At 44.6% G+C, this 17955-nt stretch overlaps 2 protein-coding genes across 5 annotated transcripts in view; one reads left to right on the forward strand and one right to left on the reverse strand.

The window, feature by feature from the left end:
- The window catches only part of NDUFAF1 (NADH:ubiquinone oxidoreductase complex assembly factor 1), a 437923-nt gene that overhangs the window by 303698 nt on the left and 116270 nt on the right, over positions 1-17955 (forward strand). Inside the window, exons 5-6 of one of the 4 annotated variants that reach the window (XR_013264917.1) lie at positions 11570-11629; positions 12304-12433. The exons of 1 other annotated variant lie outside the window; for it this stretch is intronic. Coding sequence is in view for 2 of the 3 variants with exons in the window: in XM_077465055.1 (XP_077321181.1) it covers positions 15595-15768 (174 nt within the window). In the remaining variant the exon portion in view is untranslated. Of the gene's footprint in view, positions 1-11569; positions 11630-12303; positions 15164-15594; positions 15885-17955 lie in introns of those variants that run through there. 2 more of the 4 variants (XM_077465055.1, XM_077465057.1) reach the window with 2 other exon arrangements.
- NUSAP1 (nucleolar and spindle associated protein 1) overlaps positions 5629-17955 on the reverse strand; it is a 440771-nt gene continuing 428444 nt past the window's right edge. Inside the window, exon 11 of the mRNA XM_077465050.1 lies at positions 5629-5928. Within this exon, the coding sequence (XP_077321176.1) occupies positions 5898-5928 (31 nt within the window). The 3' untranslated portion in view covers positions 5629-5897. The remainder of the gene's footprint in view (positions 5929-17955) is intronic.

The raw sequence follows: 17955 nt of genomic DNA on the forward strand, positions 1-17955 counted from the left end.
CTGCGACTTGGTGGATTTTTATTTTTTTTTGTATTTTATTTTGCTGGGGCACCTATGAAAATCCTATAGAGAACCTATGAAAAACGTACCATTCATCCCTCTTTCCCGGTCTCTTTATAGCGTAAGAGAGGCGGGAGGATACGAAAAAAAAAAAATGCAGGGGGGGGGGGGGGAGAAAAAAAAAAAAGGAATGTCCTTATACTTTTGCAGCTCTATATTAGCTTAACCCAATTATCTAATCAGCTGCTATCCACCACAGGAAGGAAAGTTGCTCTCCAGTAGATATCGCTCCGAGCTTATCGCATAGTTAAATCGCAGAGTTCATCACTTAATTTGCAGCTTAGTTCGTAGCATAGTTCATAACCTTTTCAGTCAGTACTAAGCTGTATCAATACTTAGTCCTTAAGTGAACTTAAAACTCAGTACTAGTTTCAACTATCAGTTTAGTAGTTTCCAGTACTTCCAGCATTTAATCAATTGAGCCACTCCTAGGGTTATTAGGCAGTCATTGACATTTAAACAGGTCCTCTCATTGGTACAGTTCATACAGACATTTCAATTCCGTAGCTCTCATAGATCCATAGGTTTCAAAAAGAATCATTGCTCCATCAAGACCTCTCTTATGTCTCCAGTCATTTAAATTTTAGCCAGCCCCAGCTGCTGCATCTCTCCCTCAGTTAGTCATCAAATCTCTTTAGCTTCCACAGCAAACACTGTTCAAACACAGTTCACGATGCAACAGCGCTGGATAACCTAGGGGCTCTGGAGGGTAGTATACAGAGCATAATATACAGAGCACACAAAGGCAGAGATAAGAGGGGGGGCGTATGGCGGAGACAGAGGGGAGGCCAGCACCAACAATCACTCGTGGGTTCTCAGGATCAGGTGTTTTCTCTTGCAGCCATTTTTTTGATTGAACCAGGGATATCTCTCACTTACCCCTGTTCAGTTTCCTGCATCCTTTACTGCTGTCCACCCCGATCTATCAGTCGCTCCTCCTTGGTCTCCTGATCCAATATCGTGGGGAATAGCCATCTACGGGGGTCACCATGTGCTGTCCTCTAACACTGTGTTCTATCCCACTTCACCAGCATCTGCATCGGACTTGCTGCCATGGATCTCCTGCCTCCCCTTCCGTCCTCACAGACACCGCCTCGGGCTCCTCCCCCAGCCTTCCCACATCACATCCTCCCCCGCATTAAGCGCATGATGCTCTTAATCTGGCCCTGGGGCACTGATGAGCAGGCAAATTTCCCTACCCCAGTTTCTAAACTGTCGAAAGAAATGTGGTCCCCAGCCATCCACATGCTAGCTTGGCTAAATTGTTAGCACTCCAACTCCTGCCTTTTCAGCTGGTAGACTCTGCCCCCTTTCGTGAATTTATGGAATGTGCGGTACCTCAGTGGCAGTTTCTCAAGCGCCATTTCTTTTGACGGAAGGCCTTTCTGGCTCTCTACCACCATGTGGAAGTCAATGTCTTGGCCTTGTTGGACAGAAAGATCAGTGGTAAGGTGTATATTACCACTGACTCATGGTCCAGCAAGCATGGACAGGGACGTTACCTTTCTTTCATGGCGCACTGGGTATCTCTGCTGGCAGCTGGGAAGGATGCAGGACAGGGTGCAGTATTGTTGGAGCACACACTTCATGGAATAATGGACAGGGCACTTGAGGCAGAACAGAGGGAGAAAGAGAAGGACTTTCTTACCTCTAAAGGCCCCCTTCATCCAGACAGTATTCCTGCGGGCCCACCGATCACACAGGAAGAGGAGGGTGAGGATTGTGTCAGCATGGAGGTGGAGCCTGGCACTCAGCATCAGCAGCAGTCTTCAGGGATAGTTTTCAGTCCCCAGAAACACATGGACTTGTACATGGTTGGGAGGAGTTGGCTGTGGATCATGTCGTCCTTAGTGACCCAGAGGACTCTGGATCGAATGCCTCAGCAAGCCTTTGCTGCATGGCCTCCCTGATCCTGGAAAGCCTGTGAAAGGATGCTCAGATTCGTGGTATCAAGGAGAGGGCTCATTATTGACTTGCAATCTTTCTTGATCCACGTTACAAGGGTAAGGTTGCGGAACTTATCCTGTCTTCGCAGAGGATGAAACATCTTTGGGAGGCCTTGCAGAAAGGTTTGTGCAATGTGTTTTCCAGCGCCTGGGAGGTTAACATTTCCTGGTCCTCCTGGACAACGTGTTGCTAAGGCTTCCGTCAGTCACAGAAGGAGTGGTGGAGAAGGTGGCCGTCTGACCAATATGTTCAGACAGTTCTTTAGTCTGCAGCCCCAAGGTCTGATCGGCTCTAGCAACCATTGCCAGCGTCTGATTTACATGGTACAGGAATACCTATGGGCAAGATCAGACTTGGAGACCTTTCCAACCAAAAATCCACTGGGTTACTGGGTCTTGAGGATGGATCACTGGCCAGAGCTTGCACAATATGCAGTTGAGATACTGGCTTGTTCTGCATCCAACGTTCTTTCTGTGCTGCTGGAGGCTTTGTAACCAATCACAGACTCAGTTGATTGGCTCACCTTCATAAAAATGAATCAGTCTTGGATCACCTGCTACCAAGCACCTGATGCTGATGTAACCGATTAATTTTTCTATGAATGTGAGATCCCCCCTTGAAGACTGCCTATGCTGAGTGACTATTCTATTCCTCCTCAATGTTCATGTTGATAGCTTCTAAGAACATTTTTGTTTCAGGGCACCACCACCAGTGTCTTAGGCCCAATTTTTCTGCCCCGTTTACCAGGGGCGTGTAATTATATTCTTGCTGTAATATGTCACAGCAGGTCTCGTTCTTGCGCTCAACTAAAGTGTCTGTGAGGGGTTGCAGTGTTTGATATAATATTTCACAGCAGGGCCCGTTCCTGTGCCAACCAAGAGTAACTGTAACGGCTTACAGTGTTCTGGTACCACCAACACCTAAGGCCCAATTTTCTGCAGAGTATATAGGGCAGGCCGTATAGTGTATATATAGGCGGTCCCCTACTTTCAAACATCCGACTTACAAATGACGCCTACTTACAAACGGAGGGAGACAACAGGAAGTGAGAGGAAATCTACCCCTAGGAAGGGAAATTCTGCCCTGTAAGAGTTAATATGGGAAAAGGGTGTCTCCACTGATGCTTTATCACCAATCCTTGTTTTTCTAATAACCCCAAATTTTCAAAATCCAATTGTCATTGGAACAGAAAGTGAGGTTAAATCTGAACAAGGGCACAGACAGCAAAACAAATGTTACAGGGATGATAACCCTTCCCTATGTTATCCAAAAAGCTTAAAAATTGGGATCCTTCATCAGTACTATGCCTAGATATTTCAATTTATCCACACTTGCCAGTTGAGGAATTCCCGGAATTGTTGGTTCACTGGTAGAGTCTATTGTATGATTTGTGATCGGTTTATGAATACGCTTTGGATTAAATATGACACTTGTGTTAAATAATGTGAGTTGGTCCCTGGCTTGAGTCTGAACTCCTGCAGTAGGTAAGTGATTTTTTTTTCTGTGATTCTATCTCATTTTGCAATCAATTTTTTGGTGTAGTGGGAAACTTCATGGCGATCTTTTATGTTCCAGTAATTTGAGCTGTGTCAGGGGGGTCCCCGCTATGACATGATCATCATAGCGATTTTTGGCTTTTAAGTGTATGTTTTCTATCTGGCGTTACACACATCATTATATATATTTTTTGTATAAAACATACAGTAAGTGCTTATATTATAGATCTAACCACTGTGATATATATCCCTCAATGAAGATTTGTGTCAAGAATTAAAACACGTTGGATCTTCACATATATTATTTATGTATATGTGTCTCATGGTGGTAACTACGTACAGCTTTAGACCAATTTTTGTTTTAATAATATGATGCAGTAAACATTGAAGTGTTATTATTTGTTTATTTTTTTCTAATAATAACAGTAATTTTATTGCATAAAAAAAAAAAAATATTTGCATTTTTCCTCTATCCTAATTAATCTTATTTATGGGATGTAGCACTTGTTACTTTTTAACTAGATTGGGTAATCTAAGTGCAGTATCAAATGTTTTAAATGGTCATAAAAATATGCCCAGAGAGATGACTGGTTCCACCTGACAGGAAACACAATCAAGATAGAGGTTAAAAACCCCACCCCTCCTCAGTTTTTGATTGTGTTTCCCCACAGTAAAACAGTTTGTTTTTTTCTTATAGACCCAAGGCCGAGGGCTGGAAGTCTCCCCCCAGGAGCCAGACCACAGGCTTGGGAAGCCTCTGCCTCTGGTAGGGCTTGCACTTCCTGTGGGGGGTTTCCCCTATTACCTAGGGGGCAGAGGAAGAACCCCCTTGAGAACTGAAGGATTTTGGGCACAGTGGAGGTTCCCAGAACTTCAGGGACCACAATTTCTGCTCCCCTTCCTTACCCAAATGAGAGTCAGTTGTTAGGATGTTGCCATTTAAAAGCTTCCTCCGTGTCCTTGTAGGTGGCTCTAGGCCTCTCAAGAGGCGATAGCAGGAGGAGGCGGCACAGTGAAGGTCTGCATGCTGTCCTCTCCACACACATCCTCTCTACCGGCGCCATTTTGTGGAGGATTTCTTCCTCCTGGGCACCAGAAGTGAGTCACAGCGCAGCATTTACGGTTCCAGGGCCACTAGAAAATGGCAGCACTGCATCCAGAGAGGTGATGCAGGGGGAGACCACAGTTCACTGAAAAGTCCCCCTCATTCTGAGGCTTTTTCCTGGAGACAAAACAGCTTGGCTCTCTCACCAGCCCCAATTATGGAGCGAGAGGAGTCTACGTTATCAGACGTTCAGGAAGCCACGGGGGAGGTGAGTCTACCTGGCTGGTAGGGGTGATGAAGGGGTTAAATCCCCAACCCTTACCCCCGCAGCATGGTTAGTCTTTTTGGTTTTGGCTAAATTGGGCTTCTTTTCTTACAGAGACTATTGCCCAAGGTGTTGCCAGTAGACCTAGGTCCAAAACCCCTTCCTGGTCTAAGAGGTGTGGTTACTGCAATGATAAATTGGCCCCAGAGTACACCAAGCCATTTTGCAACAAGTGTATACACAAGTTGTCTGGGAAGGAGACTTCACAGGTCATAATAGATTTTCTCTCAGTACAGACTGAAATGTTGTCTACCCTCAAGGCCATTCAGGTAAACCTCAATACTAGGCAGGAATTGTCTCATCTTCTCTGAAAATCTACCACACTTAAGTGTAGAAGCATTCTCCTAACACTGAGCCCCAGAGACCCCCGTCTTCTCAGGATTCTGAGGATGAAGCAGAGGAGGTTGAGGACTCCAGTCGGAGCCTCCCTGAGGAGCGGGAGGATATACAAAATAGCCAGGAGGAGGAAGAGGAACACTCCAAACCAGGCAGACATATCTTTTCAGCAGATGATATGGAGGATCTCCTGGTGGCAATATACGCTTCAGAGGAAATTCAGGAACCCGAAGCACAGATTTCCACCCAGGATAGAATGTATGGAGGTCTGATCAGGCCTCAGTAAAAGGTCTTACCTGTCCACCAGTCTCTCAAGGAGATTATTCTGAGGGAGTGGAAAGAGCCAGAGAGAAAACTTCTAAAATGTAAAACCTGGAAACGCAGGTGCTGTCAGGAACCAGGAAACAGACAGACAGAAGTACAATCAAATCACACTTGTTTATTAATAATAAAAATAAAAAGATAAATAGAAAAAAGCGTAGTCAAGCATAGCCAGAGTCCAGTAGCCAGATCGGGTAGTCAGCCAGTCCAGAAGTCGAAAGTCCAAGGAGAGCAACTGCAAGCAGGATAAGAAGCCATGAGGGATGTCAGCAAGACAGTCTTGAAACAAACAGCAGGAGATGGTTCCTTGTGATGTGCCAACATGAAGGCAATGGAGAAATTAGCTGGAATGCTTTAAATAGGCAGGTCAGACGAGCATCATCGGGAACAGCTGGTAACTGTGGAGAGAGAAGAGAGCTGGCAATTAGCCGACAGCGGAGCGGCCAGCCCCGAGGAGGAAGGGCTAAGCCAGCCCTGACAGGTGCCCCTTCAAGGAAGAGGAGGAGGAGACGTTTTTTAAGTTACCCAGGCTTGATGCGTCCTTAGACCTGATGTCAAACAATCAGAACTCTCTTTTGAGGACACAGGCAATATACAGGATCAGATGGACCATCTGTCCGAGACCCTTTTGCGCAGAGCCTGGGAGGCCAATGCTGCGGCCATGAGCCCGGCACTGGCTTCGGCCTGCGTAGCCAGAAATGCGGATATGTGGGTTAATAAGTTGATGGACCATATAGCGCATACTTCCAAGTCCAAACAGCTTTTTGATTCCTTTGAAGTGATTGGAAAACTGTTGCCTATCTTGCGGATGCTGCAGTTGAGACTGTACGTACATCCACAAAGGCTGCGGCCCTCCTTGGCTAGAAGAAAAGCAAGGGTAGGTGGGACTTTAAATGAGGTTGTCAACATTGGAGGTATGTTGAAAAAGTATAAATGTATTGGTCATAAATATTATTCATCTTTGATCCACCCACACATCTGAGTACTTGTTCCACTCCACACCAGTACTCAGATGTGTGGGTGGATCAAAGATGAATGTATATACCTACTGTGAATGGGGTCTCTAACATTGTCATGCTTCTGTATATATAATAATTTATGACCAATACATTTATACTTTTTCAACATACCTCCACAATGTCGACAACCTCATTTAAAGTCCTATCTACCCTTGCTTTTCTACATGAAATAGGGATGGAGGCACACCACATATGTGCCTCATTTAAAGTCCCAAATCCCCCCCCCCTTTTAATTTGGCTAGAAGGGCCATATGGGTTAAGACCTGAGATGGGGACCACACGTCCAGAACAAGGTTGTGTGGTCTACCATTTGAAGGGTCCCTCCTATTTGGTGCAGGTTTGGACCAGACCCGTTACAGATCCACTGAAAAGGGAAAGAAGTTTCCTGTACAGCCTAAAAACGATAAAGGACATTTTTTTTTTTTTTTTGAGGCCCCCTAGGTCAACAATCATTTTAAAATCGTAAAGAAGGCAAGAAATGGGGCATTGGCAGGGGCAAGCAGAAGAGAGGTCTCCTTTTCTCTGGCCCAAAGCTGGCAGACAAGGATTCCAAGTGACTCTCACACTTTGCCACAAAGTGGGAACAGGTCTCTTAAGTCCTCTTATCCTTCAGTGGATGAGAGGGCTACAGACTGGGATTTGTTTACAGACCTCCCCAATCCTTTCTTCTAACTTGGCTATCTAGAGACAGACCCAAGGTCTTAGGACTCTTAGAGAGTGTCAGACATTTGGCAGACCAGCGGGTCATCCTCTTAATACCAATAAATCAATGTGGACGGTGATTTTATCCCCATGTCTTTGTGGTGCCAAAACCTTCTGGGAAATACAGTTTGATTATAAATATCAGAAGACTAAATACCTTCCTATGATACAAGAAGTTGTGTATGGAGTCAGTGTACATGGTAAGGAAGCATCTGTTGAAGGAGGTCCGTATTGTCACCATAGACCCAAAGGATGCATATCTGCCTGTCCCCATTTTTCTGGAGAATCAGATATTTGTTCATTTTGCATTACACACAGATCAGGGTACCCAACACTGGCAGTTCCGGGCCTTGCCCTTTGGTCTGGCAGCCAGCTCGAGAGTCTTTAATAAGATCCTAGCAGAGGTCCTCTCCTACCTGCACCTTCAGGAAATCGCATTGATCCCCTCTCTACAACCTATTGGTCTAAACCCTTTCCAGGGATTCTCTGCTCTTGGATCTAGACAAAGCGATGAGCACCTTGGAGTCCCTGGGATGGATGATCAGTCACGAGAAATCCTCACTGACTCCATCTCAAACCAAAGCTCTACCTGGGCCTCCTGGTGGACTCTTTAGCGCAGAAGCTGGTTGTTTCACAGAAGGTGGAAGCACTGATTTGCACAATATACTCAATCTTAGATCGGAGAGAATCCTCTGGAATTTTGATCATGAGGACTCTGGGACTCATGACATACTGTATTCCTTCAGTACCGTGGGCCCAGCTCCACTTCAGGTCCCTTCAAAACTTCCTGGGATGGAAAAAGGGAGTCTTTGGACGTTTGGGTTTCCATTCCTTTAGAGGTAAAGAAGTCACTTCTTTGGCTCAACCCTCAGAAGTTGGGGGTGGGTCATCTTTGGACCCAGCTTCAGCCTCTCAACCGATGTGAGCTCCAGGGAGTGGAGGGCCCAGCTAGAGCGGTTACAGGCTCAGGGTATATGGGACAGGCTCCAAAGAGCCACCTCCTCCAATTTCAGGGTGCTCTTTGCAGTCAAAGAGGCTCTAAGCATTCAAGAACAGGATCAGGGAGAGAAGTCCAGGTCCTCCTCGACAACTCTACGATGGTGGCCTTTCTGAATCATCAGGGGGTTACCCGGTCAAGCTCCCTGATGAGTTTGACACAGGAAATCTTGGAATGGGCAGAACAGAGAATTCCCTCAATTTCTGCTGTACATATGAGGGGGATATTTAATGTAGAAATGTATTTCCTCAGTCAGCAGACAGTTCACCAGGGAGAATGGGAGTTAAATCCTGAGGTATACTTTCTTTTGTGTCAGCAGTTGGGCACCCCAGAGATAGACCTTCGCCTGTAGGGTGAACAGGAGGGTCAAAAGGTTATTTTCCCTCTCCAGAGAAGAGTAGGTGGACGCATTAGCACAAGAGTGGGATTTCAGCCTAGCCTATGCCTTTTCCCCCTTAGCTCTGATCCCAAGAATTATTCAGAAATGTGGAGTTGGTCTAGGGGCAATTTGATCCCGATCTCTCCCTGGTGGCCCAAGAGGACCTGGTTTCCCTCTCTGGGAAACTGGTCGGCGACCTCTCCGCTTCACCTTCCACAGCGTCAGGATCTTCTGTTTCAGGGTCCTCTCTGCCACCCAAACCCGTGATTTTTCAAATTGATGGCTTGGTTCTTGAAAGGGAGAGCCTGCGCAGGAAAGGGTGCTCTGAGAAAGTAATAGAGACCCTTTTCCTGACCAGAAAGCAGGTGACCAGACGTTATTTATGCTAGGATCTGGGGGGGTCTTCTCACGTTGTGAAATGAGGTGGACTTTTCAGCAGGATATTCCTACCATCCTTGCCTCCCTACAGGAGGGAGTAGATCAAGGCTTGGCAGCCAAGACCCTTCGGGTCCAGGTGGGAGCTGTCTGGCTTTCTGGACAGAAGGCTCTGGATCCATTAGACAAAAGATTTTTGACGGCTAGAGAGAGAGGTTCAAAAAACAATTATGCTGTTTATTGGCATAGAACCAGCATACAAAAATTTAAAATAAAGATTGATCACAATGTTAAAAGCAATATAGGGAACATAGAAACCATCCCTACGTGTTTTGTCCCAAGGGACTTCTACCTTAGATTGGTGGCCGTTTCCCAATCTTTGGACTTCATAGAGAGCGGGTCGGAATTGCTGAGGACATCGTGGAGGGTTCCTTTCCAATTGAAGGATCCTCTGTGATCTGTCGTACTGCTCCTGAGAGATCTAGGACCTACCCATCGTGCTGTTCCTGAGAGATCGAGGACTTACCTGTCGGTTGGTGTTACCCACATGCAGGTCCACAGTCTCTGGTAAGAGGATACATTCTTTACATACCTGTCTGATGTCACTACCTTCGGATGCCCACTAAGATGTTTCTCTGTCCTTCCATAATAAGAACCATTACATCTGTGATTGATACATAGAAGTTTGGGACACAACTATTTTTCTATTTTCCAGATTTAATTGCGTCTTCACAGACATTTATTATGTTTCACCAATTTGAGTGATACCCTGTCTTGATACAGGGTCCTCTTTTTTTACACAACAATTTTGCACTTTTCACAGTATATGAGTACTGGGTTTTTTGTTAGCGCAACATTGTTATTCTTCCTCTTTTTCTTTTAAGACTGCCTTCCTTCTGCCCATAACAATGGAGCCTATGAAGGAGCTGTTTTTTTTTTTTTTCATTTATTGGAGGACAGAGTCATCCTCAGGTAGGATCCCCTGTAGCTTCCTAAAGTGGCCTCACGGTTTTATAGGTCCCGGGAAATTATCTTCCCGTCCTTCTGTGCCAACCCACAGAATGACAAGGAGAGAGCCTTTCATACACTAGACATGAGGAGGTTTCTACTGCTTTACTTAGAGCAAAGGAGTTCAGAAGATCTCATCAGCTGTTGGTCAGCTTTTGTGGCACAAGAGGGGGGTGAAGTAAAGGTACTAAAGCGCTGATATGAATATCTAAAAATGGCTAAAGTAGCAGATAAATTAATGAATCAAGCTGTAACCATTAAAAATAGAGCTTTGACACCCTGTAGAAAGTGATAAAGAAAAACAGTGCGCTAAACTCAACCTCCTACTTGTGACACAGTGGTAATACACACAATATACGTACTTATATTCACTTAAAAATGCTGCAATCCTCTGTGAAAAATGAATAATCAAATGGCTTTAAATTAATCTAATATACTAAAAAAATGTAGTGATTAGGTGATTAAATAAAATCCTCAATGTAAATCCTTCTTCCGTGTAGACACAATAATCAAAGGAAGCCATCTGAGTGCGGTTAGCCCGTTCACAGAAATCCGATTTCAGTCAATCGCTCACTCAGATTCCTGTCGGCTTCTTTCAGTTTTCAGTGTTCTATCGGGGTTTACGTGTGTAGTGGTTCTTTACGGTTGTGGGTCGGCTGGCACCTGTTGTTCCACTAGCTTGTGTTCAGCTCTGCAGCCATGAGCATAGCTGCAGATTGCAGCAGAGCTGAACACACGCTAATGGAACAACAGGTGGCATCCTTTGATTATTGTCTACACGGAAGATTTTATTTACATTGAGGATTTTATTTAATCACCTAATCACTATTTTTTTTTTTTTTGAGTATATTATATTAATTTAAAGTAATTTGATTATTAATTTTTCAGAGGATTGCAGCATTTTTAAGTGAATATAAGTACATATATTGTGTGTATTATTACCACTGTGTCACAAGTAGGAGGTTGAGTTTGGCGCACTGTTTTTCTTTATCACTAGAAGGGGTGAGGAGGCTTCAAAAACTACTATTGCTAGATGGATTAGACAAGCTATTTCGATAGCTTCCATTCCATAGCAGGTAGAAGAGTCCCAACTAATCTCAAAGCACATTCTACATGGTCTCTGGCAACCTCTTGGGCAAAAAGGGCTTGAGCATCGGTAGATCAGATGTGCAGAGGAGCAATGTGGTCAAGTCAGAACACCTTCCCGAGACGTTACAGAGTGGAACTTCTGTCACCTCAGGATCTGGCTTTCGGCAGAAAGGTCCTGCAGGCTGTTGTTCTGCCCTAAGGTAGGCCTGAGCTACTTGCTCTTCTCTCAGTGTGCCACCGTGGAATACAACTTGAGAAAATGACCAGTTACACTTACCGGTAACAGTGTTTCTGGGAAGTCTTCCAGGACGGCAGGCCTACTTCCCACCCGTTTTGTGTTTATTTAAATAGTTGAACATTGGAGGTATTTTCACTCTCGTGCACTGGTGCGGGTCAGTACTTTTTCACAACTGAGGTGCATGGGAAGGGGCGGGGTTTTTAACCTCTATCTTGATTGTGTTTCCTGTCAGGTGGGATGAGTCATCTCTCAGGGTGCCATCCTGGAAGACTTTCCAGAAACACTGTTACCGGTAAGTGTAACTGGTCATTTTACCACTGTTTGTATGTGTTTTGGCTAGCCATAGATGGATTTCAATTAGGCCAGTTCAGCAGGAACTAGACAAATTTTGATTCATCTATAAGCAGGCAGGTTGTACTGAGGTCAATCCATCAGTCGACTTCAGTAAAACCAGCATGTCTGAGTTTTCTCGTGCGGTCACTGCCAGCTGCTATAGCTAACCTGCAGTGATCATCGATTGTATTCTGATGGCTTGGAAACCTCCTGCTGTCAGAATACAAAGCGCAAGGGGATCAACACTGACTGTGTTGATGGGGGAATGGAACAATTTTCTTTCCTTCAACGCATTGAAGGAAAGAAAATTTCATTTATGGGGTTACTTTAGAATTACAGGGAGGTTATGCCTCCACCACCATTCAACACGCAATATCTTGCCCCTTTTATGTTTGGCGGACATGGAGCAAGGGACTTGGTTTGTCCTTTGGCAAAGGCTGTTGTACACAATCTCATGCTGCAGCAAGCACACAAAGAGGGAGGCACAGGAAATGGCAGGATTAACCATTTTTTTTTTTGTAGAATACAGAATAACTAATTCCAAAGTGACACAGTATGAATATCATGTACTTTAGTTATTAATGATGCAAGTTTATTGACAATTCAATATTTTTTTATTCTTTCATGCTCTAGATAACCACTCTTGGATTCACAGTTGCTGACAGGGCAGATGGACCTTTTCAACTTGAAATAGATTTTATAGGGCTGAGTAATGATCAAGCACATCAAGAAGAGTTTGCCTATGAGTTATACAAGAATACACCTTTATAAAAAATAGGAACTAATCATTGCATTACGTGTGGAAGACTTTTTTTTTTTTTTAAATACCTCAGGGTCCACCTCACACCCACCTATGACGCCCTCTATAAGGCCAACTTCCCCAAACTATACACATCCATTAGGGCCTCCCTGGCCAAGTGGAAATCTTTAAACCTATCTTTCTTTGGCCGCCTTGCCACCATCAAAATGGTGATTCTACCTAAACTTCTTTACCTCTTTGAGATACTGCCCATCCCTATCCCAGCCTCGCACTTTAAGAACCCTTCAGGGCGATCTGATGCATTTTTCTGGAATTATAAGAGGCACCAGATTGCTAGATCAGTCCCGTATACCCCTTGTGGCCAAGGCGGCCTTGCATTCCCCAACATAGCCAAGTATTATCTAGCAGCCCAGTTACGCTCTAATGCCTACAATTGATGGACACAAATGGGGAAGCTGTGGTTGGCCCCCACCCAAATTCCATGTTGTGGAGTTCAGATGTACCACCTCGTAGGTCACAGCTAATAGGACCAATGGCACTCCTACGAACATTATGGCAGCACACTAAATCGATTTATCCACTTACTACTCCCTGCTCTATTTACACCCAATGTCCGGGAGAGCTTGACCTCGCAGATGTCTCACTTTTGGATGACTAAGGCCTTATTTCGCTACAGTCAATTGGTGGATACCAGAACCTTGCAATCCTTTCAAGATATGCAAGATGCTTTTGACTTGCCCAGACAGGCTTTTTTTTTTAGTTACCTACAAATACATCATTATGCGCAATCTTTGGTAATGAACCTTCAATTCTTCCCTATTACCGAAATTGAAAAAATGTCTAGAGGGTTTGTCCCCTAAAAGGTATGATTTTGCGCACCTACCAGCTCCTGACCATGGACTTGTCACCAACCGGACCTCAACATGCCTATATACCCAAGTGGGAGCAGGCCCTGGGTGAGGATATACCCCTGAAGACGTGACAGCTCACATGGTCACAGGCCTCTAAGAGCTCTATAAAGAAAACCAATACAAGATTTTATTCCACTGGTAACAAACCCCTGACCTGCTCTACTTTATATACCCCCTCTGCTGATCCCCGCTGTTGTAAGGATGTGAGGACGCTATATCGTACCTACTGGACCTACCCTCTAATTGCCACCTACTGGCAGACGGTACACTCCTTACTCCACTCCATCTTTGGTGTCTGGGTGCCCTTCAACCCGAGAACTTTCCTCCTGGGCCTCTCACCCGCCTCCTTTTCTGAACTGTCTAAAAAGGTCTTAGCCCAAATGATAACAGCTGAGCTGTGTTTGATGGCCCTGAAATGGAAAAGGAGGGACCCCCCCACCGTTTGAACTGCACTCCACGATCAGAGATGTAAAAAGGATGAAGCATCTGACAGCTTCCCTAAATAACACTCAATTTACACAATCGAGTGTAGGAGCCATGGGATATTCTGGAGATCCCTACAACCTGATGAGCCTTGACCTCAAGAGGTTGCATATCATTGGTGTCCCTGGGCAGTGCAGAGCTCCTATCTTTACTCTCTATCTTGTCATCTCTGCTTTCTCTTGCTTTTCTGATTCTCCCTAACCTTCTAGCTATACGCCTTCTCCACTTGACAACATGCACTTCCGCAGGTTAGACTGTTTTGATACAGAAATTCTGAAACCTAATCAATCTGATGATACCACATAATGTCTCTGGATGTATGATTTGCATGTCTTAACCAAGTTTTATCACTGGCCATAATGTATGTTGATAATTTGCCAGGTATATGCTTTCTACAATGCGTGTCTTCATATTTTCTGATTGAACTTTTGACAAAAAAATCAATAAAATGTGACAGTTTTCAGGGAAAATAAAAATTGAACTGTGGTTCAATATTGTACATTTTAAACTAAACTTGTGTCCTTTCAAGTGGTTTTTCTGTGGGCAGTATGGAGTTTACATTTACAGTTTGTAGGCAATATATGGTACTGTTCATTAACTTATGCAGAACATGTGCTATCACTGCTTATGAAACATAGGGTACATGTTAAAAGAAACAAATCAGAGAAAAATGGAGCAGTTATTGCTAAATGCTCCTTCTAATGCTAGTTGGCCTGCTGTTAGTGACAAGTATTAGAGTCAGCCTGACGCAAAATAAATATGCAGATGCGGATTCTTAACTGAACTAATTTACTGTGACTTGAGAGCGGGCCTGATGTGGGAACCTGACAGACGCAGCTGCTGCTGATAATCCGAGAAGCCCACGAACCCCCCCCCCCCCCCCGCAGCATGAGTGAGGAACAGATCTCCTCTCTACTCCCAACCGCATGCTGACTGGACGTGTGCTTGAGAGTAGGATACATCAGGGTGCCCCTGGAATGTCAAAAGGAGCGGGCGAAAGGTCACGGAGTGTCAGTGTGACAGACCTAGCTGGGAGAGAGGCTCTTGGAGGGGACAGCCTCTTGCCGACCGATTATGGGCCCTGGCATTTGGTGGAACAGTACTTTGTGAGCTGTATGCCTGAGTAGCCCTGAGGTGGTTTTACTTGGATATGCATTTGCCATGTTAGCAATAGACTGAATCACACTGTTGGGACACAGTCTCTTAGATGCTAATATCAACTCCAGCCACCTGTCTGTGTCAAGACAGACTGGACTCATTTACATTATACAAGACAACAGATTCTAAAGAGTATTTCACCTATTGTTGTTTGTGCTAATAAACCCTGCAATTGAATGAAGGAGTAGTCCAGTGTTGATTTAGATAATGAGCTCATTCTGTTTCTGGCTACAGTTGTATTGTTAGAATAATATGAGCGGGGGGGGACTCCTTTTTCTACTGTATTATAAATACAAGTCATTTTGGTTCTAATAAATCAGTCCATGTTAGCAGTGACACAAGTCTCGTCTTGTTTTGTGCTTGGGAGCATCCGATATCTATACTCAGACTGGGAGGAAGTGGTATATGACAAAAGCACTCAGAGTGTAGGGAGGTTTCATCACAGACAGCAAGAGCACGCAGCAGCTCTTGGGAGAAGCACACAAAGACAGTACACGAGGAGCTCACCTGTCTACCATGCAGTAGAAATAAGTCAGGGCTGGCTTAGCCCTTCCTCCTCTGGGCTGACCGCTCAGCTGTTGGCTAATTGCCAGCTCTCTTCTCTCTCCACAGTTACCAGCTGTTCCCAATGATGCTAGACTGACCTGCCTTCCAGCTCACTTCACCTCTACCTTTGCTGTGGTCACATCACTAGAAACCATCTCCTGCGGTTCGTTTAAAGACTGGCTTGCTGACATCCCTTCTGGCTCCTTATCCTGCTTGCTGTTGCTCTACTTGGATCCCTGACTTCTGGCCTGGCTGACTACCCGATCTGGTTACTGGACTCTGGCTATGCCTGACTATGCTTTTTCTATTTACCTTTTTATTTATTTTTATTAATAAACAAGTGTAATTTAATTGTACTTCTGTCTCAGTCTGATTCATGGTTTCTGACAAAACAGCAGCAGGAATGCACACAAACATCGCTGGTCCTGGCTGATAGGAGACACGCTGCAGATAGGATGGCAGCCCCTCTAGTCTACTAGTCTGGTCCTCCCGAGCCCAGGGTCGGACAAAACGCTACATGGACAGTAACTGAGACGGCTACAAAACAACCACTGAGAGAAAAGACCCGAAAACCTGCAGGAGTGAATAAACAGAGGGGTGAGTGACTTGCACTTTCAATGCATTATTGCAGGATGGACAAGAACCTTGGGGATATGAGTGATATCCCTGCTGGTACAATTGTCAAAACTGTTAAAATTGTAACCCTGGTTATACAATTGACCGGACTGTGTATGCGGAGATGTTTTGTAAAACTGTGAAACAGAAAACTAATACAATCAATGAGGAACATGGATGGATAGCTGAGGTAAAGGCTAATCTGAGAGGCTTGGTGATGGGAGAGAAGGGATGGCGAGACCCTCCCCTCTAACAAGAAAGTGTCAGAATATAACATCTTAGAATTGCAAGATTAATACATTGAGCTGTCTATTGCGAATTAATGAACTGTCACTGAGAACATCCTGTATTAACTATTGTGAAAGCTGGAATGCAGACACAGTAAGTTAAGCAGTCACTCACCCCCGACGCCACTGGGCACTTGCCTGGCCAGTGCTACTGAAAGGAAATGGGAGAAATCAGTTATTCCCCAAAACTATAGTACCCGACCCATATTTAACTAAAAGGAGCAAGTGCAAACCCACCCAAATGAGTGCGAGCCCTGGCTCCATTAAAAAAAAAAGACAGACACAGGATGTGGGGGGGGGGGGGGGGGGAGATAGAGAACCCAAGGAGACAGGAGCCAAGAGTAAAAAAACCCTAGAGGGAGCACAAAGAATCAATAAATTGAACAGCAAAAATGTCAGGAACCATGAAACAGACTGAGACAGAAGTACAATCAAATCACACTTGTTTATTAATAATAAAAATAAAAAGGTAAATAGAAAAAAGCAAAGTCAAGTCCTGTAGCCAGATCGGGTAGTCAGCTAGTCCAAAGTTCATAAACCAGATTGGGAAATCAGCCAGTCCAGAAGTCAGGGATCCAAGGAGAGCAACTGCAAGCAGGATAAGAAGCCAGGAGGGATGTCAGCAAGCCAGTCTTGAAACAAACCGCAGGAGATGGTTCCTTGTGATGTGACCAAACGTGAAGGCACTGGAGAAATAAGCTGGAAGGCTTTAAATAGGCAGGTCAGACTAGCATCATCGGAAATAGCTGGTAACTGAAGAGAGAAGAGAGCTGGTAATTGGCCGACAGCTGAGTGACCAGCCCAGAGGAGGAAGGGCTAAGCCAGCCCTGACAGAAAAAACCCAAGGACCCAGAAATAACAGACATATCAGAAAGCATCTGTGATGAGAGTGAGGAAGACCTTTTAATTGAACCTAGACAAAAAAAACAACAAACACAGCTGCCAACCAAAGGAGAAATGGCGGAGATGTTCACAAAATTAGAATAGTCTATTAAGGGAGAAATGGCCACTCTACATGAGGACTTAAACCATATTTTAAGAAGGGTAGAAGGTACAGAAGAGCAGTTGGATTTACAAGCAGCAGCAGCAACAATGAAGGATTTGAAAGAGCAGATGGCAGGACTACAGAAAGATCAGAGATGCAATGTATCAGCTGGAGGACCAGGAAAACCGAAATCAAAGGAAAAAATCTTAGAATAAGGGGAGTCCCAGATATGCAGGGAGAAGATCTGCAAGCAAAAAATGGATAAAATATTCAGACATATGCTGGGACTAAAAGACTGAAAAAAATAAAGTTTGAAAGGGTCCATCAGGTAAGAAAGCCAGCTACACTGGCAGCAGAAATACAAAGATACAATAGCAAGATTTCATTATTTCCAGGATAAGGAACAGACCTGGCAGAGACCAAAAAATAAACAGCTAATCGAATATGAAGAGTCCACCCTGCAGATATTTCCAGACTTATCAGCCGAGACCTTGGCCAGAACAACAACACTATTATCATGTTTCAAATGCTCCAGTAAGG

Source organism: Lithobates pipiens, unplaced genomic scaffold, assembly GCF_037356315.1.
Source record: "Lithobates pipiens isolate NorthernLeopardFrog02 unplaced genomic scaffold, aLitPip1_a1.2 Scaffold_30, whole genome shotgun sequence".
NCBI classification, from domain to species: domain Eukaryota; kingdom Metazoa; phylum Chordata; class Amphibia; order Anura; family Ranidae; genus Lithobates; species Lithobates pipiens.